Source organism: Nicotiana sylvestris, chromosome 3 (genome assembly GCF_000393655.2).
Source record: "Nicotiana sylvestris chromosome 3, ASM39365v2, whole genome shotgun sequence".
NCBI classification, from domain to species: Eukaryota; Viridiplantae; Streptophyta; class Magnoliopsida; order Solanales; family Solanaceae; genus Nicotiana; species Nicotiana sylvestris.
This window is the reverse complement of record NC_091059.1, coordinates 174,526,287-174,552,560: the sequence shown is the minus strand read 5'-3', so window position 1 is coordinate 174,552,560 and position 26,274 is coordinate 174,526,287. Positions and strand designations below refer to the sequence as shown.

General features: G+C 37.3%; 2 protein-coding genes and 1 long non-coding RNA gene across 4 annotated transcripts; 1 reads left to right on the top strand and 2 right to left on the bottom strand.

Annotated features, from left to right (window-relative positions):
- Window positions 1-4,320: 4,320 nt before the first annotated feature.
- On the top strand, window positions 4,321-9,412 carry LOC104214220 (cell division cycle protein 48 homolog). Of its 2 annotated transcripts, XM_070171196.1 has the most exons (10): window positions 4,321-4,389; window positions 4,526-4,624; window positions 5,463-5,628; window positions 5,739-5,967; window positions 6,087-6,853; window positions 6,951-7,172; window positions 7,294-7,365; window positions 7,639-7,920; window positions 8,017-8,376; window positions 8,875-9,412. In XM_070171196.1, exons 2-10 carry the CDS (start codon window positions 4,593-4,595, stop codon window positions 9,175-9,177), a joined length of 2,433 nt encoding a protein of 810 aa, XP_070027297.1. In that variant the 5' UTR covers window positions 4,321-4,389; window positions 4,526-4,592; the 3' UTR covers window positions 9,178-9,412. The 2 variants fall into 2 exon arrangements, with proteins under 2 accessions (XP_070027297.1, XP_009762168.1); XM_009763866.2 differs by lacking the exon at window positions 4,321-4,389 and having other exon boundaries at window positions 4,445-4,624.
- An 801-nt stretch (window positions 9,413-10,213) lies between these two features.
- Window positions 10,214-11,989, bottom strand: LOC138886944 (uncharacterized). The gene is made up of 2 exons (XR_011405908.1): window positions 11,386-11,989; window positions 10,214-10,528 (listed from the first exon to the last, which is right to left on the bottom strand). It is a non-coding gene; the product is annotated as an uncharacterized lncRNA (long non-coding RNA).
- Window positions 11,990-24,959: 12,970 nt separating this feature from the next.
- LOC104219461 (putative F-box protein At1g60370) lies at window positions 24,960-26,018 on the bottom strand. Its single transcript, XM_009770151.1, has one exon. The coding sequence runs from the start codon at window positions 26,016-26,018 to the stop codon at window positions 24,960-24,962; it is 1,059 nt and encodes a 352-aa protein (XP_009768453.1).
- Between the last annotated feature and the right edge of the window lie 256 nt (window positions 26,019-26,274).

The window sequence follows — 26,274 nt, the reverse complement described above, 5'->3', positions numbered from 1 at the left end:
TTAGGAGAAAATCATATATTTGAGTTCGTGAGTTCATGGGTAAACTTTATCTTCGAGAAATTTTGAAATCCGGGCATGTGGGCCCGAGGGCAATTTTTTCAACTTTTTAATCGGGGTTAGGAATTGTTATAAATTAGATTGTAATGAGTAATTGAACATATATTAATGGATTTGCATAATTATTGGCTAGTTTTGGAGAATTTAGCATCGAATCGAGTCTTTGGAAGGGCGTGGAATGTCGGTTATGGATCTTCGGAGCGAGGTGAGTCTCCTTTCTAACCTTGTAAGAGAGAATTGTCCCCATAGGTGATATAATTGGTCATATGCTCCTATTTGTGGGGGCTACGTACGTACGAGGTGACGAGAGTCCGTGCGTAACTACTATTATGTGTAAGTCCGGGTAGTCTAGGACCCAAAAGCATGCTATACTTGGAATATCTGTAATCTTGTTGGCAGTTGAATTGCTTAAATCCTATCGAATTAGTAAATGGATTTCTAAAAGGATTAAACTTTATTTTATAAAATTGTAAAAAGAGAATTGGCCTTTCTTTGGATAATTATTCCATGTTGACTTATTGATTGACTGTCTGTATGCGTTTAATTTCGGCACGGGCCGAACGCCTCGGTAGATTAAATAGATGCATCTATGGTTCGTGCCATTCGACCCTCTGGCAGTGCACAGTTTAAATATTATTGGATCGGGCCGTACGACCTCGGCATGATATGCGCATGCTTGTATTGCTTGCTTGAGAATTTTAAATGTTGATAATTGCCCTTTCCTGGCCAGAGATAAATTGATAAAGATAGTGAAAAGTAAACCTTTGGAAATCCTTTATTATTTGAGAAGTTGTTTACCTGCTTTCCGGCTTTATGAGTTAAATTTTGCTTTATGAAATCCATGAATTCCTTACACTTTTTTCTATATTATCATTGGACCATTAGTAAGTGTCGAAGTCGACCTCTCGTCTCTACTTCTTCGAGATTAGACGGGATACTCATTGGGTAAACGTTGTTTTCGTACTCATACTACACTTGCTATGCGTTTTTGTTGCACAGGTTCAAGTGTGGCTAGTGGCTTAGTGGCATAGCGGTATGGTTGATACGTAGACTTAGGTGAGCTGTATTTATTGAGATGACCTGCATCCAGCAGAGTCCCCTTCAGAGTATTTTACTGCGTTTTTCATTTCTGTCCACTTGTATTCCAGACAATTACTGCATTTTATCACATTCTCTAGTAAATGTTCATGCACTTGTGACACCGGGTTCTGGGATGATTATGGGGTATCTTATATTAACTTCTTAACATTCATATTTGATTTGAAACGATTATCTTTTACTGGTAAAATTGAAGGAAAAATCATAGTTTTCAAAATTATTTAAACGAGAGTTTAATTAAGTATTTTGGTTGGCTTGCCTGACAGCGGTATCCGGTGCCATCACGACCCTTAGTGAAATTTGGGTCGTGACAATAGGCATATAGAAGAGAGACACACTCTTGATTGGGGAGTAGATGAGGAATTTGGGCAACAAAAACTTAACCCGAGTACTAGGGGGTTATTTGGTAAATACGATATTAAGAATGATCGGGAAGAATTAGCTAAAATAATTATTTTAGGTTGTTTAACTTTTAGTTTTGCTTCTTCACTGTATCTTGTTACTTATATTCGAAGAATTTATAACCCTATATTTAAAGGTATTCCTAGAAGTACTTGTAGAGATGATATCTTTTGGCTTTTTGGACAATATCATACATATATACGTTATTTGTTCGCAAGTCTTCCTTGTAAAGTTTCTCTTACTTCTGATATTGGTCGTGCCGTAAATGGAAATGATTATTTGATTGTTACATGCCATTGGATAGATGATAATTTTTGTACGCAAAAACGTATCATTGCTTTTAGATATGATGAAGATCAAAGTCATACTGGTGCATCCATGAAGTTGCTATATTTTATAATCTTGCAGAAAAAGTTTTATGTATGTCATTTGATAATGCTTCTAACAACAATGCTGCTATACAATATTAAAATTGCATCTACACCCACCACTTCCTGAAATATTTCATGTTAGATGTGCATGTCATATTTATAACTTGATTGTGAAGAGTGGCCTTGAATTATTTAGAGATGAAATCACTTTAGTTAGGAGAGATGTTGGTGTAATTCAAGGAAATAATAGAAGTGCTAGATTAAATGCATTTAAGAAAAAATGTGTACACTATGGACTAAAATCAAGACTCATGCTTGAAGAAATAGTTACTAGGTGGAATTATACTTATTTATTCTTAAGATGTTGTTATAAATATAGAATACCTATAACTGAAGTTGCTAATTCTAATTGTACCGATCCTAGCCGTTTGTTAACATCTAGAACTTGGGATGTTATTCATGATGTTGTATAATTTTTACAAAAATTTTATGTGGCTACACTTGAGTTTTCTAGAGCTTATTATCCTACTATTGCAAATGGTTTAGTTCATATTGCTGAAATTTCTCTTTTACTACATAATTTAAAGAAAAAAGAAGAATATACTTCTGTTGTTGAATCTATGCTAGATAAGTTTAAAAAATATTTCTACCCAATTCCCCATATTTACCTAATTGGTGCTATTTTAAACCCTACTGTCAAAATAATAAAGTGCCGCCAATTAATCAGAGCTTTATATACTTATATGGATATTGAACCAACTGAAACTCCTGATATTGACACTTGTATTTCTAATCTACACAAACATTTACAAACTTTATATAATTATTATGCTAACATTATTGATGCTTCTTCGGTTGTAGATGCAAATATTCCTTCAAGTAATACTTCAACATCTGGAACAACTTTGGATAATGGCGATGGTGTTCAAGATTATTTGATTTGGTCCTCACTAGGAGAGCATCAACAAACCAGTAGCAAGAATATTGATGAACTCCAATTCTACTTGCAAAAGTCACCAGAGCTTCTCACAAAAGATTTTCTACCGCTGGGTTGGTGGAAGAGCAACTCAAATCAATTTCCTGTTCTTTCGGCCATGGCTCGAGACATGCTAAATGTGCCGATTTCAACAGTCGCATCAGAGAGCGCATTTAGCCAAGCAAGGCAGCAACTAGTAGATACCCATCATTCATTGAGCAGCAACGCTTTGGAAATTCTAGTGTGCTTTAGAGATTGGATAAGATCAGAACGGCGAAATCAAGGGCGTGCCGAGGTAGACGAAGAGGAAGACCAAGAAATTGGAGATATAATGGTTTATGGTTCCGATTCAACCAATGCCGAAAACCAAGAACCTCATGTTGACATGGAAGAACTTATAAAAATGATGCAAAATATGTGATGTACTATTTCTTATTTTTTATAATTGTTGTAAACTTTTAATTTGCAAGTTCAAAAATGAAAAAATCAAAAAAGAACTTGCAAATTAATTTGAAGTATTAAAAATATAAAATAAAAACCTTCGGAGTTTGTTCCTTACATATTGCCTAGTGGTCTTATTAAATAATTTTTTGTAGCCACTTACTTTCTAATTTCAATTTTATAATTTTAAAATTCAAATTTCAAATTTAAAACTTTAAAGTTTAAACTTCAATGTTTAATTCTAAGCCTTAAAAGTTTGCAAACACTTAAGTATCAATAACATTGAATAAGAAAAATAAAATTTAATTAAAAAAAATATATTACACTAGCCTGGCCCGCCCGAACCCGAACGGCCCAAAATAACCCAAAAATTTCCAACCCGTTACCATCCCGTTATCCCAGCCCGCTAACCAACCCGGTCCGATAACGGACGGGCTGGTTTTTTTTGTTCAATCCGTCCTAACCCGCCCGATAAAGACTACGTGTCCACTATAAAAAGCAAATTCAGAATGAGATATGAATGAAAGTTTAAATGGGGTCCACATATTTAGGGCTAAAATGTCTGTACAGTAAAAGAAAAGCAAAATAGCTAAAGTAACACCCTATATGACCAATGAAAATAACGAACGCAGTCTGAAAAAAGTTGTAATTTCAAAAATACCCTTTTGCCATGCAGGCATTGTGACACACAGGTGCATGTGTTCCCTCTTCTAATAAGTAGTAATATAACCCTCAACTATCAACAACATAATCTTTTTGGGTTGTCCGGTTGGTTTGGAAGGTGGTAATCCATATGGATGGTTTTGGATCGAATACTCCCTCAATACCTTTTGGATAGAGCCTATTGCACAGGACTTGTCTAATGCACAAAAACTGTAGCAGAGGTTGTACCGGCTACGGGTTTCTCCTCCTGCCTAAAACCTATCAACAACATACGGCCTTAATACATATCCATTAAAAAGATTTCCTAATACATAGACTTGTCCTAGGAATCAAATGAAGAAAAAGAAAATAACGGGCCCCGCGCGGGAAATCAGAGGACAGGTAAAGTGTGTGTTGAAACGACAAGTATCCAATATTTTGGAATTTAGAGGTGTATTCCTCATATTGGAAAGTTTGTCCCTTCTTCTACTTCTGCTACTTGTAAGTTGTATCTATCTATATTCTATATTCTATACAGGCCACCGATTTCTGGAGCTTTGTATTGTAAGAGTAGTATTCTTCCTCTTCGCAACTCACGTACGAACATGGCGGACCCAACTTGTTCCACTTCCGACCCGTATGTTTTATTTTTCTTAGTTCCCTGCCATTTTTATACCAAGTAGTTGCACGTCTTACTGTACTTATTTGTACTTGTGAAATTTTATGTTTTGTTTGCTCATCGTGCTAGTATTGCAGTTGAAAAGGTTTAACTGAAGTAGGTGGTTTTAAATACTCCCTCCGTTCAAATTTATTTATGTGAGACTTTTCGTCTCTCGAAATTTATAGATTATGTGAACTTTGATCAATTTTATAAAATATATTTTCTCATTATATTGACATGAGAAATTGTAACTTATATGTTTTGTATTATTTTTTTGTATAATTTTAGATTTCAAAGCATTGAGTTTGCTTTAATTCAATTTAGCTTAAAAAATTAGTTAAATTGCTCAAAAAGTGTCATATAAATTGGGAAGGGAATTTTGAATAAAGTTTGTCTATGATTTTTTCATGAAGAAAAAAACATACACATGTTTGAAATTTTGTTGGCATTTAAATTGTAAGCACCCCATTTTTAGTCTTCTACTACCCTCTCCCATTCTTTAGGCAAAATTAACAAGAGATTGGATGGAAGATTTGAGTTGGTCTATGCAAAATCAGGATTTGTTGTTGATTTTGAATTCCTCGCCCTTGCTTCCAGTTTTCTTACTTCATGAAATCAATATTGCTTATTCTTTAATGTCAATTTCATATAGTATTTGTGATCATTTTTTGTCCTGAATTGTATGCCAGAACTACGGCAGTGCATTGGTGTTTGTGGCCAATGAATGGAGTAATTCGTGGGTTATGAGGTTTCTCTTATTTAATGAGCTTCTATTTTCTAACTGTTTCAAATCTTCTATAACGTGAAAATGTAGGACAAGTAGTAAAAAAGATTTTTCAACTGCAATTTTGGAGAGGAAGAAATCCCCTAACCGCCTTATTGTTGATGAGGCCTTAAATGATGACAATTCAGTGGTATCTATGCATCCTGCTAAAATGGAAGAGCTGCAACTATTTCGAGGAGATACCGTCTTGCTAAAGGTTTTGTTTCCTTTATATATTTGTTCTGTTTCACTCTGATAAGTTTAGTATATCATTCCTCTTCTTCTTCATCAACCTCTGTAAAAAACTAAGAGAAACTTGTATTGTAGGGTAAAAAACGGAAGGACACTGTTTGCATTGTCCTTGCAGATGATCAATGTGAAGAACCTAAGATCAGAATGAACAAAGTAGTTCGAGCTAATCTTAATATTCGTCTTGGGGATGTTGTATCTGTACAGCAGTGTCCTGATGTTAAGTATGCGAAGCGTGTTCACATTCTTCCAATTGATGACACAGTTGAGGGTCTCACTGGCAACCTGTTTGATGCGTACTTGAAGCGTAAGGCCACAATCTCTTTTACACTCAATACCCTTGTCATTTTCATTCTCTATATTATTTCAGTTATTAGTTAACACTGTCTTAAAATCTGTTCGCATTTGTCGTTTTTGACACACCAGCATACTTCTTGGAGTCTTACCGTCCTGTCAGGAAGGGCGATCTCTTCGTAGTCAGAGGTGGTATGCGCAGTGTTGAATTTAAAGTGGTTGAGACGGAGCCTGGAGAATATTGTGTTGTTGCACCCGATACAGAGATCTTTTGTGAGGGAGAACCTGTCAAGCGTGAAGATGAGGAGAGACTAAACGAAGTTGGATATGACGATGTTGGGGGTGTGAGGAAGCAAATGGCTCAGATTCGTGAGCTCGTTGAACTCCCTCTGAGGCATCCTCAGCTATTCAAGGCAATTGGTGTGAAACCACCAAAAGGTATTCTCCTGTATGGTCCTCCGGGATCGGGGAAAACCCTGATTGGAAGAGCTGTGGCCAATGAGACAGGTGCATTTTTCTTTCTGATTAATGGACCTGAAATAATGTCTAAATTGGCTGGTGAGAGTGAGGGTAACTTGAGGAAGGCATTTGAGGAAGCCGAGAAGAATGCACCATCCATCATATTTATTGATGAGCTAGACTCAATTGCTCCAAAGCGAGAAAAGACACATGGTGAAGTTGAGCGGCGTATTGTTTCCCAACTTCTGACATTAATGGATGGGCTCAAGTCTCGATCTCATGTGATTGTCATGGGGGCCACCAACAGACCTAACAGCATTGATCCTGCTCTCAGGAGATTTGGGAGATTTGACCGAGAGATTGACATTGGCGTACCAGATGAAGTAGGGCGGTTGGAGATCCTACGTATTCATAGCAAAAATATGAAGCTCGCTGATAATGTGAGCTTCTCTTCTGCTTGTTCTTGTTTCTTGCTACGTTTACTTAGCTTTCCAATAATGAGCAGTTTCATCAAAACACTTTTTGATGCCATCACAGGTTGATCTAGAAAGAGTTGCAAGAGATACGCATGGTTATGTTGGAGCTGATCTTGCTGCCTTGTGCACTGAGGCTGCGCTGCAATGTATCAGAGAGAAAATGGATGTTATTGACTTGGAGGATGAGACTATCGATGCTGAAGTTTTGAATTCAATGGCTGTCACTAATGAGCATTTTCAAACTGCTCTGGGTGCTTCAAATCCATCAGCATTACGTGAAACAGTGAGTTCATCTATTAATAATTAAAGCCTTCCCTCAAGTGGTAGTTAACTGATCCTTGTCTTTCAGTATATCTGTTTGCTTTTGCTACTTCTAGATAGTAACTTGATCTCCTGGTTTTCAGGTTGTGGAGGTTCCCAACATCTCTTGGGAGGATATTGGGGGCCTGGACAATGTCAAGCGGGAACTTCAAGAGGTATGTGATTATGAATTTTGATTGCTTTAAGGCCTTCTTAGGTGGTGTCATTGTTTCATTGTAATATGTGTATATTATCTGTGAAAACTTGAAAAATAAGGAACAACTTTATAATTGTTCCTATTGATAAGAGCTACATTTCATGAGTTTTGGTTAATAGTTTCAGTTCCAGGGTTAAAAAAAAGGTTCTATTCTGTGCGGAGGATGGTAATTATATTCTTTCATTTGCTTCTCCTATTGGTCTTACTTGGAAATCCACTTTGCTTGCGGCAGACTGTTCAGTACCCAGTTGAGCATCCTGAGAAGTTTGAGAAGTTTGGCATGTCACCCTCTAAAGGGGTTCTTTTCTATGGACCTCCTGGTTGTGGTAAAACTTTGCTTGCAAAAGCTATTGCAAACGAGTGTCAGGCTAACTTTATTAGTGTGAAAGGACCGGAGTTGCTTACAATGTGGTTTGGAGAAAGTGAAGCAAATGTTCGGGAAATATTTGACAAGGCACGGCAGTCTGCTCCATGTGTACTGTTCTTTGATGAACTTGATTCCATTGCTATGCAGGTACCATAAACCTCATAAACTGAAGCCTGATAGAGCTGTCTATTGGTTCCTGTTACATTTTACTAACTCCTGTTGTTGCATACATCCGTATTTCAGAGGGGGCATTCTGTGGGAGATGCTGGTGGTGCTGCTGATAGAGTACTCAATCAATTGTTGACGGAAATGGATGGAATGACGGCAAAGAAAACAGTATTCATCATTGGGGCAACTAATAGGCCAGACATTATTGACCCTGCACTGCTCAGACCAGGTCGTCTAGACCAATTAATTTACATCCCCCTGCCTGATGAAGCTTCCCGTCTTCAAATCTTCAAAGCATGTTTGCGGAAGTCCCCTGTCTCTAAGGATGTGGATCTGGCAGCTCTCTCACGGTATACACATGGTTTTAGTGGTGCAGACATAACTGAGATTTGTCAGCGAGCATGCAAATACGCCATCAGAGAAAACATTGAAAAGGTAAAAGGTGTTCCTTTTTCACATCCATATATTAGAGTTCCTTATTGAAGTCAGATGGTTCATCTTCATATTCCCGTTGGTTTGTTTTTCTTATTGCTGGTATTTTTGAAAGTTCAGCTGACGTGGGGATGGAAAAATTCCTACTTGTTATGCTTGGAAGTTTCTATAGTTGTTTTCAACATCTTACTTTCCTGATAGAAGGTCCCATTTATCTGATATCACATTCTATGTTGCGCCGACTCTTGAAAATACTGCCGAACCCGTGTCAGATTCTCCAAAAATACGCCGCTTTTGGAGAATCCGACACACACCCGACGACTTTTTCGGACTCTTCGAGCAACATAGATCACATTCCTCTATTTTTATACCCGTAAATACTGGTGAATCTTTAGTGATGGTATACTTTCAATGTGTAAATTGCTGCTCCGTCGATCATTTCCTGTTTTTTCAATTTCGAGATAGATAAATTTTACTTCTCCTTGGTTGGGGAAATGACAGGATATTGAGAGAGAGAGAAAGAGGAGTGAGAACCCTGAAGCCATGGATGAAGATGACAGTGATGAAGTGGCTGAAATTAAGCCTGCACACTTTGAGGAGTCCATGAAATATGCTCGAAGAAGTGTGAGTGATGCTGACATTAGGAAGTACCAGGTTTTTGCTCAAACATTACAGCAATCACGCGGATTTGGAACTGAGTTCAAATTTGCAGAGCACGCAGCTAATACTACAGCAACTGGGGCAACAACCAACCCATTCGCTTCTGCTAATGCTGCTGGAGACGACGATGACTTGTATAGTTAATAAGTACCTTATACAGCCTAATAATAGTGAGTGTTGTTGAGGTTTACATATAGACAGGGATGATAGGGTGCTGGAAAAATGGAAGTTTTGTTAATAGTCTTAGGTTAGTGGTTAGTAGTATACCTTAGTATTTTTGCATGTTGCCACTCTTATATGAAAGAAATAATAGTAGATTGCACTAAATGTTTCCTTCTGTGGTGCTAATGTAATGTAAAAATGAAGATGTTTTCAGCAATTCCGTCCTTTCCAAATGATCGGTAGAAAGTTTAGTTGCCTAATATTCTGCTTTTGTAGTTTGATGCGACCATCATTGTTGTTAGACCCCAATGTTACAAGCTATAGCAAAGGATTACTTACTAGACCAAGTATTTTTGTCTTCTGCCGATGAAAAATAACACAGATTTAATTTCTGAGGTAAAACTCTACAAGCCAGTTAATTTATTTGATCAAGTCAAGATGTCTATATGAACTCATGAATTTAGGGGACTGCTAACAGAATCTTGTGAATTTGTGGGTGGGTGGGGGGGGGGGGGCAAACAGAATCCCGTGAATGTACGGGTGCCTATTTGACTATGGATCTATACAGCCAAGCCAACCAAGAAGCATGTTTATCTCTTCTCTATTCATGTTATATGGCTGTTTTTCTGATTTTCAGGTGAAAGAATTCGAGGTCAGTAGGATGAGTCCGAAACCTAAATATCCAACTTTTTGGACTCAAAATACACGTATTTTACAGTTTTAAAAAAAAATTACTTTTCTACCTATACATGTAACACACTATTATACTGTGTTTTGCCCAAAAAGGGAAGTAGAAAGTCAGACCCTTTGTTTGTGCCTTTTACTTCGAATCCTGTCTTTTCTTAGCTTTTTGTTAAAGTTTACTATAAATAAACCATTTTGGCTTTTCTATATCTTTTTACCATAAAAGACGTACTCCAAAATTTGTAGGAAAAAAAAAACTAATTTGAATTAAACTATAATGTCACGACCCAAACCGATGGGCCGCGACGGGCACCTGGTACCTTACTCAACCGAATACCAACGTAACGCATCTTTCTTATTACATCATTATATACATGCGACATACGGGCCTAATAAGCCAACATAATCATTTATAAACTCAAAACAGAGGCCGACAAGGCCGTACAATCTTTCACGTACACGACATATGTCTACAAGCCTCTAAGAATACATAAATATCATAAAAGTCGAGACAGAGTCCCGCCATACCAAACAATATACGTCTAACTCATACTAACCAAACAAGCAACTCCGAAGCAAATGAAGCGCACCAATATCTTCCGCTGAGCTGATAGCCTACATGGAGGGCTCTCGACCTGTCTATCGGGACCTGCGGGCATGAAACGCAGCGTCCCAGGCAAAAGGGACGTCAATAAGAATAATGTACTGAGTATGTAAGACACATAAATAAATACATAAGAGACATGGAAGACATATAGAGTACATGACTCAACCTGTAAGTCTGAACAACTTTGTAAACTATAAATTACTTTTAGCGTCATGCGTATGCGTATGAATGTCATGTCATGCATAGGTACATGTTTCATAACATCATAAGCCTCTGAGGGCATCCCATCATATCATATCGGCCACTGCAGGCAAAATCATCATCGTATACCAATTGGTCAGGTGTGGTGCGTATATAACGCCATAACCTTTTCCATATCCTATATACATATATACATACATATATACACGTATATAACGTCGTTTGAATCATATTTATATATGTATGCGTATATAACGCCGTTTGAATCATATTTCGGCCACTGTGGGCAACATCATCATCATATCCCAGCTGATCAGGTGGTGGTGCGTATATAACACCGTAACCTTTTTCCATATCCCATATACATATATTTACGTATATACGCGTATATAACGTCATCTGGTCATGAGTCAATGCACATGAATGCAATACATGAAAAGTACGTCAATAAAATCATTCAGAAGGTCATAAGACCACTTTGCCTCTTGAGCAATATCATAAAGTAACATCTTTTCAACTTTCATGTTTTTCTGAGACCCATGAACATATGATAAAATATTATGACACATGGGAATTAAAGAACATAGATATATCTATTACTTCTATGAGTAGAGTCACTTATGGAATTTGTGCATTTGCACGTTTCGTTAATATCATATGGATCATGCCAAAAGAAAGAAGGGATAGCCTTAACATACCTGAGCTGGTTCTCTGGACAATCCTTCTAACACACTACAACTGCGACAAAACTCCTGATGGCAAGATCGGAGTAAGAAAAAATCCATATGATACTCTTGAGAAAGATTATACTGGGCTTCTTTAGAGTCACGTTGCTAAGATGTTTAAGAAAATTTTCGGCATGAACTCTTGAATTCTTGCGTGAAATTTCCATTGCTCAAAGAATTTACTAATATCAACCCAATTGCACCAGCTGAACGTATAAGAGAAACATTCTAACACCAGGTAAATCAGTGAAAACACAAGCAATGAATTATTTGAGCGCTTGAGTTGAATCTCATTTGCGACCGTATAGAAAAATGCTTCAGATGTTCCATTCATAGCCAATAGAATTACATAGAGGAAATAGTAAAGAGCTGTTGAAGCTTCTCCGTCATTCCACTTGCGACCATACAACAATCTGATAAGAGTAGGAATAGCTAGGGCCAAAGACCATGACAACCAAACCTATTAGTAAAACAAGTTTCAAAGCCTCAGTCAAACTCTTCCCCAATTTCTTTTGCTTCTGCGTGTCTTTACCTTGCAAATGTAACATATGAACTTTGTTCAAATGGGATAAATACCAGCCTAGCCATTTGATGTAAGATTTTATTTTCAATTAGATAAGTTTTGGATATTTAAAATAATATGACTAAGACTAAGCCATATATTACTAAAATGTGCCATATGTCCAATCATAACTAGGACTCATCATTTGGACAAGACTTTTGCTGCCACCTTATCATAAATAGCACATGAGTTTGTCACCCCCTTAACAATTATCCAAAAATTATCCACAAAATTTCATTTACAAATTAATCTCACTTAAAAAATTTATAATTACCCAATTATCCACATAATTAAAAATTATCTCAAATTACTTAAAATACCACTCACTTTTAACACCCCTTTTACACCTTACTATCATGGTCATATAGTACCTTGTATGGTACTAGTCCATAAATATCGGGTATTAACGTTTGGCCCAAATTCTATCCCAACATGCCAAACTTTGACGAAAATTCATTTTGTTTGATTTGCTTACCCTCTTACCTTCACGAATTTACTTATAACTTGTTTGAAATAACATAATACTTTAAAACTCAAAAATAATTTCATTCACGAGCTTATATCAATTTACTCATGGTATATTTTCATGTATGAAAACATGGAGTGTAACATATAATTCCTTCAAAATACGTATGAAGGACATTTTGTTTACTTTTGCCTTTGAATTATGTTCGTCTCACAACCAAGGGGTAGCAAAGGGTCTCTAAATTTTTTTATTGTTAATATGATTCCTTTGAAATAGTTTTTTAGAAAAAAGTATCCTATATGTAGTTAAAAAAGAAATTTACCTTTTTAAATAAGGAACAAGAGTTTGTCTTTAAAGTATTTAGCTATTTTTAATTTAAATAAAGGAGAAATATCTTGAGTTTAATTACAATTTTGTCTAATATGAATTATGAAATGCACTTCGATTTACATGGTTAAAAGAAAAATAGAACATAGTTCTATATTAAAAGCGCGAAAACCCTATCAAAATATCATTCGCTTTTTTTACCCCTTTAGAATAGGTTTTACATTGGATAAAATTGTAATTGTAAATTAATTATTTTTCTAATATTTAAAAATTTCAAATCAACTAAAATGTTCCTTATTTGCAATAATGCAAAGTCTGTAATATGTAGGAACTTAATTCACCTAAAGAAGTTATATTGTTAACTTTTTTTTTTATCCTAATTAAACTATCCAAAACAAGGCGCATGAATTATAATTCTTTCTTTCTAATCTCTTTTAGTAATAAAAAAATAGTAATAATAATAATAATAATAATAATAATAATAATAATAATAATAATAATAATAATAATAATAATAATTACATAACAAAAACTCCGATCAATATTAACAAATCACTAATAAAATATTTAGGTGGTTGACAAAAGTCAAGTACATTAATGATTTTACAAACACAAAAATTCAAAAATTGAAATATCAAATTATTTTTTTTTTACTCTTTGACAATATAATTATAATTAATTATTTAAAATTAGTTGAGTTAATATAAAGAATTCGAATCAACAAAAAGTAATTAGTTCCTTTACTCATCCAAACAAATAATTAAGACTTTGAATTAACAAATTAACAAGAATTAATTTAATTATTTTTTATATTCATCATATAAGTAAATTATTTTCAAATGGAAAAATCTTATAGGATATAAATTTATTTTGATATGAATAGAATTAGTATATGGCAAATTTGATTGTAATTGTATTAAGAGTCAAATTCGTAAAAATAAAAACTTGAAGCAATAAGGAGGAAACAATAAAATACAAACTATATTCCGAAGGAATTGTCATTTTTATTATTATTATTATTATTATTATTATTATTATTATTATTATTTACAAATGACAAATCCCCTTATGTTCTATATTAAATTATTTGCTGTAAAAAAATATAAGTCGTTTAGACTTTACGTTTCCCCTTATCAATTTTTTCTATGAACATAACAACAATCTCTTCATTCCCAAAATGGCAGAGATTTTTTTTTAAATTTATTTTAATTGAAAATCATTTGTTGATAATAGTATTTAAAAAAATTTTAAATTTATTTTTGCATTAGATCATAGAAATAATAATATCTTTTTATAAGATATTTCTACAGAAGTTTTCAGAAACTACAATAAGACATCAAAGAACTTTTATAAAAAGAATTCTTTCTTCATTGAGTCGGCTAAATAAAATATTTAGTAGTCACCATTTTCAAGAACTTATACATTTTTTTTAAATTTTTTTTTCAAAAGTCAAACACATTATTTATTAATTTTTTTGTAATTTTTTGAAATAGCGCGTACCCTAATACTAATATATATTATTATTATTATTATTATTATTATTATTATTATTATTATTATTATAAAAACATGCATAAAATGTTGGTTTACAAAAATAACCTTTTAATATTAAGCATTATAACTCACAATAAAAGGACATAACCGGAATTCCATAATACTACAATCCTATATGATTACCTTTAGGAATCCTATTAATATAATTATTTTCTCTATAAATATACATACAAATTAATATATCTATAGCTTATCACCGGCAGCGGAAATCAAAAACGGTGGCTGGCGATGGCATTGGCAGTTTGGCACCAGGTCTCACGGAAACTGAAGAAAGCGCTGGAAACTCGAACAGACACACCGGATCTACTCGAACAGTTGCATACTCTCTCTACATTGTACACCAAAAACACACGTCATTCTCGCCGGAACCTCCGATCTACTATTGAGAAGCGTTCTCTATCTATATGAAGAGTTCCTTCTTTCCTCCAGTGCTGCTCAGAAGATACTTTTTTTTGGATTTAATTTTTTGAATACGAACTTCTATAGTTGAATTGAGTTTCCTAAAATAGCCTTAACATATTAATTAGAAGACGGAAAAGGGCTAAAAATGCCCCTAAATTATTGAAAAAGGTTTAAAAATATCCTTCATCTACCTATTGGGCTAAAAATATTCCTTCATCCACTTTTTTGGTTCATTTATGCCCTTTGACCGTTAAGTCAATGCTGAATTAAAAATAATTATTATTCTTTTTGTAAAACTTTAAAAAAAAATATTTAGCAAAAATATTTCATTTTTTTTAAACTAATGCACCAGTAGTCCACTAATTTAGTAAAGTCTTCTTTTATTTTTTTTTTCAGTTTTTACAAAATAATATTTTTTTCAGTTTTTTTAAAGCATTTTTTTGTAAAAACTGGAAAAAATTGTAAAAACAGAAAAAGAAATTTGGTTTAACAAAACATTTTCGTTTTTTAAAAACTGATATAAATATTTTCGTTTTTTGAATTTTTTTTTTGAATTTTTTCAGTTTTTATAAAGCATTTTTTTTGTAAAAACTGGAAAAACAAATTTTTAAAAAGTGGATTTTTTTTTGTAAAAACAGGACAAATCATTTTTTAACAAAATATTTTTGTTTTTTAAAGACTGAATTTTTTTTAAAAAAATTGAAAAAATGAAATAAGGGTCGAGTTGTGAGTTTTTTTAAAACGGGTCGGGTAAAAAAATGGATCGTTTTAATATGGTGCCGCCACGTGGCACTCCATCCAAAATAGAAGTATTTTTGTTCCAAAGTATGACAGTAGGGGTATAGATAACCCAGAGTTAGATGGAAGTGGCGCGTCTTTTTTTAGTTGAACTTTTTATTCGGGTCGGGTCAATATTTGGGACGGGTTAGTCCGAAAAACGGTTAGATATGGGTTAGTCTTTCTAATAATTTAGATGTTTTAATTTCGACCAATAAAAAGTTGCCACGTGAAATTTAAACAATAATTATTTTTAATTCAGCATTGACCTAACAGTCAAAGGGCATAAGTGAACCAAAAAGGTGGATGAGGGTATTTAGCCCATAAAGGGTATTTTTAAACCCTTTTCAATAGTTTAGGGGGTATTTTTAACCCTTTCCGAATAGAACAACTCATAGCCAAAAGACATAGCTGTAATAACCTATTTTTTGGATTACAATAACTTCTATGTTAATTTTTTTAATATTTAAGATTTTAAAATTAATACAATCTTGTCTATTGAATTCTTATTAAAAATATATAGGAAGGTTTAATAAAATCAATTTCATAAGAATCCTCCATATTGGTAATACATTACCACTCTGTAATATTCAATACTGAGAAAAAATAAAAGTAATGTTAAACGGACTACATAAATCTTTGAGATTGAGAAAAAAATCTCCACGATAATATATTATTATATTATATTTGAACTGCTTTCCTACTCAAATAATATTTTTTGTTATTAATTTTTCGTGTAATATTAAAAAATATACCCAATTATTAAAGAACACCTAAGAAAATTTTTAAGGATATAAATGTGTGAGAAAGAGAAAGAAAATGTTGGTAAGAGTCAATACCACTAATAATTTTGCAAATATAAAGATCCAAAAGTGGAATATCAAATCGATCTTTCTATTCTTTGGAAATAAAAATTATGATAAATAAAATTATAATTACGATTAAATATTCAAACATGAGATGAACTAATATTAAGAATCTGAATCAACAGAAAATAATTTTTTTTATGTTAAACCCAAATAATCAAATCTTTTAATTAATTATTTAGCAAGAGAATCTAATTAAATTATTTTAAAATTCATCACATGAGTAAAATTATTTTTCAAGTTAAAAAAAATCTTAGGGTACATAAATTTAATTTATATAAAGAGTGTTAGATATTAAAAAAATTAGATCACAAAGTAAAAAAGATACGTATAATATTAAGAAGGCTATACAAGTATTTGAGGAAGCACAAAAAGCTAAATCTTGAACAAGATTAAGCTTTCAAGACTATATTATAAAAAGTAGACTCTGGTATATGGATTATCCTTTGTAGATGCCTCCAGAGGAATCAAAATAATATTCATATATCATGCATTACTTGCAAATGTCAGATCAAGAGACATGATATTGTTAGCAATAAGAACAAGTGGTGTACCATCAACGATTTTATTATGAGGTTGTACAATTCACTTTAGATTTGATATACCTCTTCAAATAACTCAAATAACCATCACAAATATATCAAAGCAGGGCAATAATGATAAACTTATAAGGAATGCAAAAGTGATGATATGAGATGAAGCGCTTTTGACTAAGCGTCAAACGATCGAAATAATTGCCGAGAGTTTTGGAGATATATTGGATATCAATGAACCATTTGGTGGAAAAGTAATTGTTTGGGAGGTGATTTCCATCAAGTACTATTAGTAGTTCCAAAATTAACGAAAGCAAAAGCTGTAAAAGCTAGCATGCCAAAATTATACTTATGGTCTCAAATGACAAGAAATATAAAAGTAAGAACAGATCCAACATTCAGTGACTTCTTGCTTCGTGTCGAAACCAAAGAAGAGCATCCAATAATAGATGATTTGGTTCTTCTAGAATACTTGGTTATCAACCCCAATGGTAATAATAGTGTATTTAATAAGGAAAATATTTCTATCATTAGATTAAAACGCAATTTATGCAAATTACATGATAGAAATTAAAGAGCTATCTTAGCTAGCAGAAATGAATATGTTGATCAACTAAATAAAAAGTTGATTGCTAGGTTTTATGGTAAAAACAAAATATTTTTTAGTTTTGACTTAGCAAAAGATGATACCAACAATTACTACCAAGAATAATACTTAAATATTTTAATATCAAATGGCCTTCTACCGTACATGTTTGTTGTCAAGTTCATTATTTCTTACTCATGTTAGTGTCACCATATATATAATAGACAAAGTTAAAATTGATCTTCCATTGCATCTAGGTTGATTTTGAAGAAAAAATTATGCCCGTCATGCTACTGAAAATTTAGATGCGCTGAATAGCTTATGTAGTAGTACATATACATATGGTATATAGAAGTTGAAAATAACGTCATGCAGAACTTACGATACTGGTCAATGTGCTTCTAAGTATGTGTTTATCCCCGAATTCAACTTCCTCTTCCGAAACTAAAGAATATTATTTTAAATTTGTGTGAAAATAATTTTCAGTATGTTTATGTTTTGTAGTTATAATAAATAAAGCACAAGGACAAATATCCTAAATATTTGACTATATTTACAACAATATATTTTCTTACACGAATAATTATATGTTGCACTTTCAACAGAGATATCAATATCGACAACAAGAGTTTTGGTTATGGCAGAGCAACCAAAGCATTAGAAGGAAATATAGACAAAAAAAACATCGTGTATAAAGAAGTGTTCGGTAAGATACCATCACATTAGATACCTTTAAACTATAATACATAATTATCTACTTAACATAACTAAAAATTGGTCATTTGTGTAAGTTCTAATAATGGTCTTTCATTTTAAATTCACATATTATGCTAATGTAACAATATTTTGGTATTTACATGATTGTTGTATTATTATATATAAAATTTCAATCATTAATTAAATTTTATTGTTCCTTCATATAAATAAATATTTAAACCATCATGTGCCATTATTAACGTGCAACACACGTTTATATATATATATATATATATATATATATATATATATATATATATATATATGTGTGTGTGTGTGTGTAAAAGATACTCATACAACTACAGGAAATACACACTTTTCTAAGGAATGGAAGATCTAATAAGGAAAGACAATTGCTTTTTTTTTTTTAAAAAAAAAGATATACATAAAATAAGATTTTTAGTGCATATGTATTGTCATGGGCGGCTTTTCAGCCATGCCCCATGACCCCTTGGGCGCGCCCCGTGGCGTCCTAGCAAGCCTTCCAATGCCTAGCGCCATGGACGACCCCGTGGTCTTGGCCGCGCCAAGTGACAAGCGCGCATGTGCCTTTTTCGCCCCACCGATATCCCTCGCCGGCGCCCAACCGTAGGCAGATGCCAACAGCACCACGCGCGCAGACCCTGATGCCAAAGACTATGCTGCTGACAACGGACCTGTTTCTGCCTTATAGCAAACTAAGTCTTTTTCATTGTAAATATAGAGTAGTTTTATTCCATGTACTTCCATTATGTTTCTCTAGCTTAATCAAGTCTAGTCTTGTAGCTTTGGATTATTTTTTTAAGCATTATAAAGGGGGATCAAGCAATCAAACTTTCTAGCAAGCAAACAATTCTCTGTACTGGTGTCTCTCCCCCTCGACACCGCGTTGCCTTTCATTAATGCAATCAAGCTCTCTTTCATTCTCAATTCTCATTCCTGTTCTCTCAATTGCTCTTGACATTGGTTTTCCCGTACGACACTGACAATCTAGTCTAGCGTACGGAGGTGACCTCAGTTGGCGGACAACAACTGCCCTGACATCAGTTGCTTAGCCTCACATCGTCCTTCTAAGGAATCTCAGGAAGGCACCGCATAACAATATATATGATTAGTTTACTAATAGTAGTAAACTTTTTACGTTTGACCAGTGACCACCACTGCATTTTCGGATTATAATAAGGTAGGCTATTTCCTTCACAGTTAGATAGAGAGTAGATAGAGAGAGTGAAAGGGGGTGGGAAAGAAACAAAACAAAAAGCTAAGAAAAGATAGGATTCGAAGTAAAAGGCACAAACAAAGGGTCTTGACTTTCGACTTCCTTTTTGGGCAAAACGCAGTATAATAGTGCGTTATATGTTGTTATTTCCTAACGCTGTATATTAATGCAAAGGTTGGGATTTTCCCGTATATGTGTGTGTTCTTATTGAATTGCTGTCTAAATCTCGTTTAGGCCAAAGGTGCGCGAAAATTGGCTAAGTATTTGGGAAAGGCTGAGTCAAGTGTACGACTTGACTGCCGCGCGGGTGTGAGTTTTGACTGACTAAAATCACCCCCGTGACAGTAGGCCACTATCCTACCATCGAAAGTTGATAGGGCAGAAATTTGAATGATGCGTCGCCGGCACGATGGCCGTGCGATCCGTCGAGTTATCATGAATCATCGCAGCAACGGGCAAAGCCCGCGTCGACCTTTTATCTAATAAATGCATCCCTTCCAGAAGTCGGGGTTTGTTGCACGTATTAGCTCTAGAATTACTACGGTTATCCGAGTAGTAGATACCATCAAACAAACTATAACTGATTTAATGAGCCATTCGCAGTTTCACAGTCTGAATTTGTTCATACTTACTGTTACGCAACGCCTTCCTGATGATCTTTGGAAGGGCAACGTAAGGCTAAGCAACCGATGTCAGTGCGGTTGCTGTCCGCCAATGAGGTCCTCGCCGCACGCTAGACTAGATTGTCAGTGCCGTGCGGGAAAACCAATGTCGTGAGCAATTGCGGAAGCTGAGAGAGAATTGGGTTTTGAATGCTGATGATGATTTTATTGATGACTGAAAATGATGATTACAATGATGTGGTGTCGAGGGGGAGAGACACCAGAAAATGCTGATTGAAATGTTTGATTGTTTGGTCCCCCTTAATAATGCTTAAAAAAAATAAACCAACATTACAAGACTAGTCCTAATAAAGCTGTAGAAGCACACTGAAATGAAAATGATGAAAACTAGTCTATGATTACAATGAAAAGGACTTAGATTATTACAAGGAAAAACTAAGTCCGATGGCAGCATCTTTGTCTTGCGGGTCAGGGTCTGCGCGCGCGTTGCTGTGGGCGCGCGCGACACTTGATGTGCTGGCCTGAGGCTGGGCACTGGTGCTTGGCATCAGGGTCTGTGCGCGAGGCGCTGTTGGAATGGGCCTGCAGCTGGGCGCTGGCGAGGCATCAGGATCTGCGCGCGCGGCATTGTCAGGGCGCGCGGCGCTGTTGTCATTGGCCAGCCCTTGGGCGCTGGCGAGAGGCATCGGTGGGGCGACAGAGGCACATGCGCGCTTGTCACTTGGCGCAGCCAAGACCACGGGGCCGACCATGGCGCTAGGCATTGTGAGGCTTGCTAGGCCGCCATGGGGCGCGGCCAAGGGGTCATGGGGCATGTCTGGAAAGCAGCCCATGACATTCTCCCCCACCTGAGTTGGCGCCGTCCTCGGATGATGATGATGATGATTCTGATGGTTGTTGGATGGGAGGTCTGCGCCCCTCTGTTCTTTGAGCTTGCTGTTGTAGCGAAGCAATGATTGCATGCGGCTGACATGGAAGACTGGATGGATCTTCCACCAGGATGGAGTTTTGACCTGGTATGTGGACTTCCCAATGCGTTTTTCAATGGGCAGGGGCCCGATGTATTTTTGTTGCAGCCGAGGGTCATGGGTCCTTTCTGCAAACAAGTACTGCTTTGGGATGCGTAGCATTACTTTGTCCCCTGGTTGATGTTGGGCAAAGCAAAGCTTTTGTTCGGTGAACCTTTTTGCCCGCTCTTGGGCCCTGATGAGATAGCTCCGCACTATCTCCATGTTGCGCTCCCATTCGCTCGAGAAGTTGGCAGCTCGAGGAGATTTCGGCATGGTTGATGCATTCACCGTTTGCGGGAGAAGCGGTTGCTGTCCGGTAACAATTTCAAAAGGGCTCTTGTTTGTATGATGGCTCTTTTGAGAATTGAAACACAGTTGAGCAGCATCCAGGAGCTTCACCCAATGCTTCTGTGATCCGGTTGCGAAGTTGCGGAGATATTCCTCCAGCATGTCATCGAACCGGTCTGTCTGGCCATCCGATGGTGGATGGATGTCTGTGTTGTGACTCAATGTTGACCCAAAGCACCTGAAGAGATGGGTCCAAAAGTTGCTAGTGAAGCGTGAGTCGCGCCTACTAACAATGTTTTTGGGCAGGCCCCAATGTTTGACAATGTGCGAGAAGAAGAGTCGAGCTGTATCTTCTGCTGAGATGTTTTGCGGGGCTGCTATGAAAGTTGCATAGTCTGAGAACTGATCTATGACAACCATGATGGATGCAAGATTGCCGACTTGGGGCAATCCCGTGATGAATCTGAGGGAAACACTTTCCCATGGTCTCTGAGGGACATGTAATGGCTGCGAGGGTCCCGGCTGTGATGAGTGATCCGACTTGTCCTTGTGGCATGGCTGACAAGTCTTCACACGATGATGAGCGTCACCAGTCTTTTGAGGCCGATGACATGATGACTGATTGTTGCTGCGAAGGGTAGCCTGAACCTGAGGTTCATGTCTGTTGACTACCTTCTCCAACTGCATGGCCGAGATGTTTTCAGCGGCCATCTTTATGGGAAAGCATGGTATGGTGCAGGGCTTGGCCCCGTTTTCTCCCATCATCAGGAGCATGTTGGCAAATGGTACTGGAATGGTGTTGGTTTGCCTCATGAAATCCAAACCCACTATGATGTCGAAGTCATCTATGATTGCGATGCGCAGGTCGATGCTTTCTTTGTATGGGCCAAGTTTCACTGGGACATTTGTAGCTGTTCCACCCAATGTCTGAGGTGGTGAGTTGATAGCCTTGACGCGGCCTTTGCTCTTTTGCACAACAAGACCTAGGCGCTCTACTTGCGTTGATGACAAGTAGTTGTGGGTGGCACCCGTGTCTATCAATGCGTGAAGGGGCTTGCCGTTCACTTTCAATTCGACGAACATGAGGGTCCTCGCTTGTTTAGGAGGTCCTTCGTCCATCTTTTCTTTCCCTTTCCTGGTGATCGGGACTGATGTTTTCTTAGGAGGACATGCACTGGTCCCCGCTAAGGCATGAGGGATAGAGCCAACAATTGCATTGAAGGCGCCTACCTGGTTGTCTTCAGATGTGTCTGATGCATCTGTCTCATCCTCGACAGTCTGATGAGCATTGACCTTGATGTTTGGGCATTCATTGTTCCAATGTGCCCCGCCGCAATGACGGCATTCTGAGGGAGGCTTTCTCCCCTGATTGTTGTTGATGGATGCAGCACTGTTGCTGTTGGAGGGAGGAGTCTTAGTTTTGGATGCACTCCGATCTCCCCCACTTTTGCTTGGGCCACCATTGCTGGGATGGTGCCCGTTGAATCCCCCTCGGACAGACGGCTGGGGCCTGTCGTTCTGAGTTCCCAAATGATAATCGCCAAGGCATTCTGCAGCTTGAATGGCCTTGGGCAGGGTGTCTACCCGTTGTCGCTGTAGTTCCATACGGGCATGAGGTTTCAAACCTTCTATGAATGCGAAGAGTTTGTCTTTGTCCCCCATGTCGCGTATGTTTAGCATGAGTGCGGAGAATTCGCGCACGTACTCCCTCACTGATCTGGTGTGGCGGAGGTCCCGTAGCTTTCTCCTTGCATTGTATTCCACATTTTCGGGGAAGAACTGCAGGCGTATGGCTACCTTCAATTCATCCCATGTCTGGAGAGTATCTTCACCGGCCTTGATGGCTTCGTATTTGACCCGCCACCAAAGTTTGGCATCGCCCTGAAGATACATGGCAGCAGTCGCTACCTTTTTGGATTCCTCCAAATGGCCCACGGCATCGAAGTATTGTTCGATGTTGAAGATGAAGTTTTCCACTTCTTTAGCATCCCGGGATCCGTCGTATGGCTTTGGCTCCGGTATCTTAAGCTTTTGTGGAATGGGGGTGAGGTCTGCTGCACCCCTGATGTGATGGTCGCCTTCTCGAAGTAGGCTCTGTAAGGCAGCATTGACAACGTTGAGCTTGTCAGTCAAGTCGTTTATGGTTTGCTGCATGGCAGTTAGTCTGTCTGCCTCATGTTGCTGATGGGCTAAATCGTCGGCACGCTCCTGTTGGAGGTCCTCAAATTTGCCATGGATGTTGGCAGTTTCAATGGCTGCCGTTTGTCGGTCCTCGTCGGAGTCACGACTGATGTTTGCAATGTCATTTTCGGCCTGCCGCATTCGGCGGTCCAGGTCGTCCAACCTTTGCACTAGGTTGTTGCTTTGATCAGGCACCGTTTCTACGATGGGTCGTAATCGGTCAACCGTCTCTTCTAGGGATGCTAGACGCTCCCCATGATTCACCATGGTCAGAAATGGTGATGATGGCAAATGTTCCCTCGTCCGATGTCGAGCCTAGGCTCTGATACCAACTGTTACGCAACGCCTTCCTGATGATCTTTGGAAGGGCAACGTAAGGCTAAGCAACCGATGTCAGTGCGGTTGCTGTCCGCCAATGAGGTCCTCGCCGCACGCTAGACTAGATTGTCAGTGCCGTGCGGGAAAACCAATGTCGTGAGCAATTGCGGAAGCTGAGAGAGAATTGGGTTTTGAATGCTGATGATGATTTTATTGATGACTGAAAATGATGATTACAATGATGTGGTGTCGAGGGGGAGAGACACCAGAAAATGCTGATTGAAATGTTTGATTGTTTGGTCCCCCTTAATAATGCTTAAAAAAAATAAACCAACATTACAAGACTAGCCCTAATAAAGCTGTAGAAGCACACTGAAATGAAAATGATGAAAACTAGTCTATGATTACAATGAAAAGGACTTAGATTATTACAAGGTAAAACTAAGTCCGATGGCAGCATCTTTGTCTTGCGGGTCAGGGTCTGCGCGCGCGTTGCTGTGGGCGTGCGCGACACTTGATGTGCTGGCCTGAGGCTGGGCGCTGGTGCTAGGCATCAGGGTCTGTGCGCGAGGCGCTGCTGGAATGGGCCTGCAGCTGGGCGCTGGCGAGGCATCAGGATCTGCGCGCGCGGCATTGTCAGGGCGCGCGGCGCTGTTGTCATTGGCCAGCCCTTGGGCGCTGGCGAGAGGCATCGGTGGGGCGACAGAGGCACATGCGCGCTTGTCACTTGGCGCAGCCAAGACCACGGGGCCGACCATGGCGCTAGGCATTGTGAGGCTTGCTAGGCCGCCATGGGGCACGGCCAAGGGGTCATGGGGCATGTCTGGAAAGCAGCCCATGACATAACATACGGAGCCACGAATTGGACACCAAAACACATGAAAATTATAACGAAACTCAAGAATCGCTAATGATGCCAAATTTTGCAGACAAATCCCAAATAATAAAATGGACATATTTCAAGTCCTGAAACTAAAATCCAAATCTGATAGCCACAAAGTAACCTATGGTCGAACTTAGAAGATTTCTGAACTTTCAAATTGCCGCAATGCTTATAAATTACTGAATAAAAGAAAAGAAAGAGTACTAGAAACAACTTTTCAAAATAAAGACGATAATGGGATAATGTTCTCGACAAAACTACTAACACATCTTAACACATAGGGACGAGGGAACACCAAGGAAGCGGGGGTACTAATAATGCTTGCTGTTGCTAAAATGTCCCCTGACTTTGTCTCGTCAAAGCTTATTTCGCCTTCAAAGTTGAAGGCAACCTTTTCTAATTTGGGAAAAGAGTTGTTCAATTCCTTAAAAACCTTGTTAGTGTCATCGTATATCATATTTCTTTGTTGATTCATGCCTTGGGAGAAGACCCAATCCATAACCAGTTTTCCCCTTAATGCAGTTTGCATTATATTCAATCTCGTGAGACAGGTACTACGTTGTGGGCCTGGAAGTTTCTCAAACTTCTCCTTTATGAAATTGAAGTAGAAGTATATGAGAGGTGATACAGTTGAATAAAGCATCCCATTGAGGAAAATACATCTCCTAGGCTTATTAAAGTTAGACGGCATATAGATTTTTCTCCAGGAATCGGTTCCTAGAGTCAGAATCCTACTTTTCAGTAGTTGATTATTGCTTTCCTCAAAAACATGAAGTAACTTGTAGTTTCCCAGTACTATATCAAATCCCAGAAACAATTCAGGATCCGATGCCTGATTCAGGGAGAATGGCAAAGCTTTTATCTCTCTTGTAGTGACATTGAACAAATAAACTTGAGTATCTCTAAAGTTATATAAACAAACAACGCCATTGCAATGATTTGAGCAAATACGCAGGTAGGAATAATGACGAGGCATCGCGAGTTCTAAAGAAAATCTAGGCATCGGGAGATATGAAGTAAATTTAGGCCCCAAGATTACTCGTCTGTTCTTTGGTACAGGATACACATTAATATAATCACGACCTATTCCCAGTTCAAACAAAAGGTGGGTGGCAGAGGGGCGGACTTGAGAACGAGTATTGTGCAATTTGGCAAGGTTGGGATGTCCAATCAAAGTGTTCCAAGTTTTAGAAATACACTTGAATCGTATGAGAGACTTGGCAGGAAGCCATGTTAGGATCTCGAATACTATGTCCTCTGAACAATGCTTCTCCATAAGTACGTTGGTTTCTCACTAGGGATTTAGGGCAACTTTTCAATATTTGTACTGTTGGATTCCTAGTAAAGTTGTAGACAAACTAGGATTCTTTTCATTCTATACTAATACTAAGTTTTACTAATTCTTTTAAATGGATCAAAACGTGGCAGACACGCTTTGAAAATCTCTGTCTAGGTTATAATGATAATGCACCAAGTTTTTTTGTTCTTTTCCTCTTCAAAAAAAAAAAAAAAAAGGAATCAAAACAAGAGAA

What these genes read in the sequence shown, in the direction of transcription:
- LOC104214220 (XM_070171196.1), top strand. Translation starts at nt 4,593, where the DNA reads ATGGCGGACCCAACTTGTTCCACTTCCGACCC. An exon ending in GAGATACCGTCTTGCTAAAG is followed by an intron (nt 5,629 to 5,738) that starts GTTTTGTTTCCT and finishes CTTGTATTGTAG; the next exon opens with GGTAAAAAACGGAAGGACAC. An exon ending in CATCAGCATTACGTGAAACA is followed by an intron (nt 7,173 to 7,293) that starts GTGAGTTCATCT and finishes CCTGGTTTTCAG; the next exon opens with GTTGTGGAGGTTCCCAACAT.
- LOC104219461 (XM_009770151.1), bottom strand. Translation starts at nt 26,018, where the DNA reads ATGGAGAAGCATTGTTCAGAGGACATAGTATTCGAGATCCTAACATGG.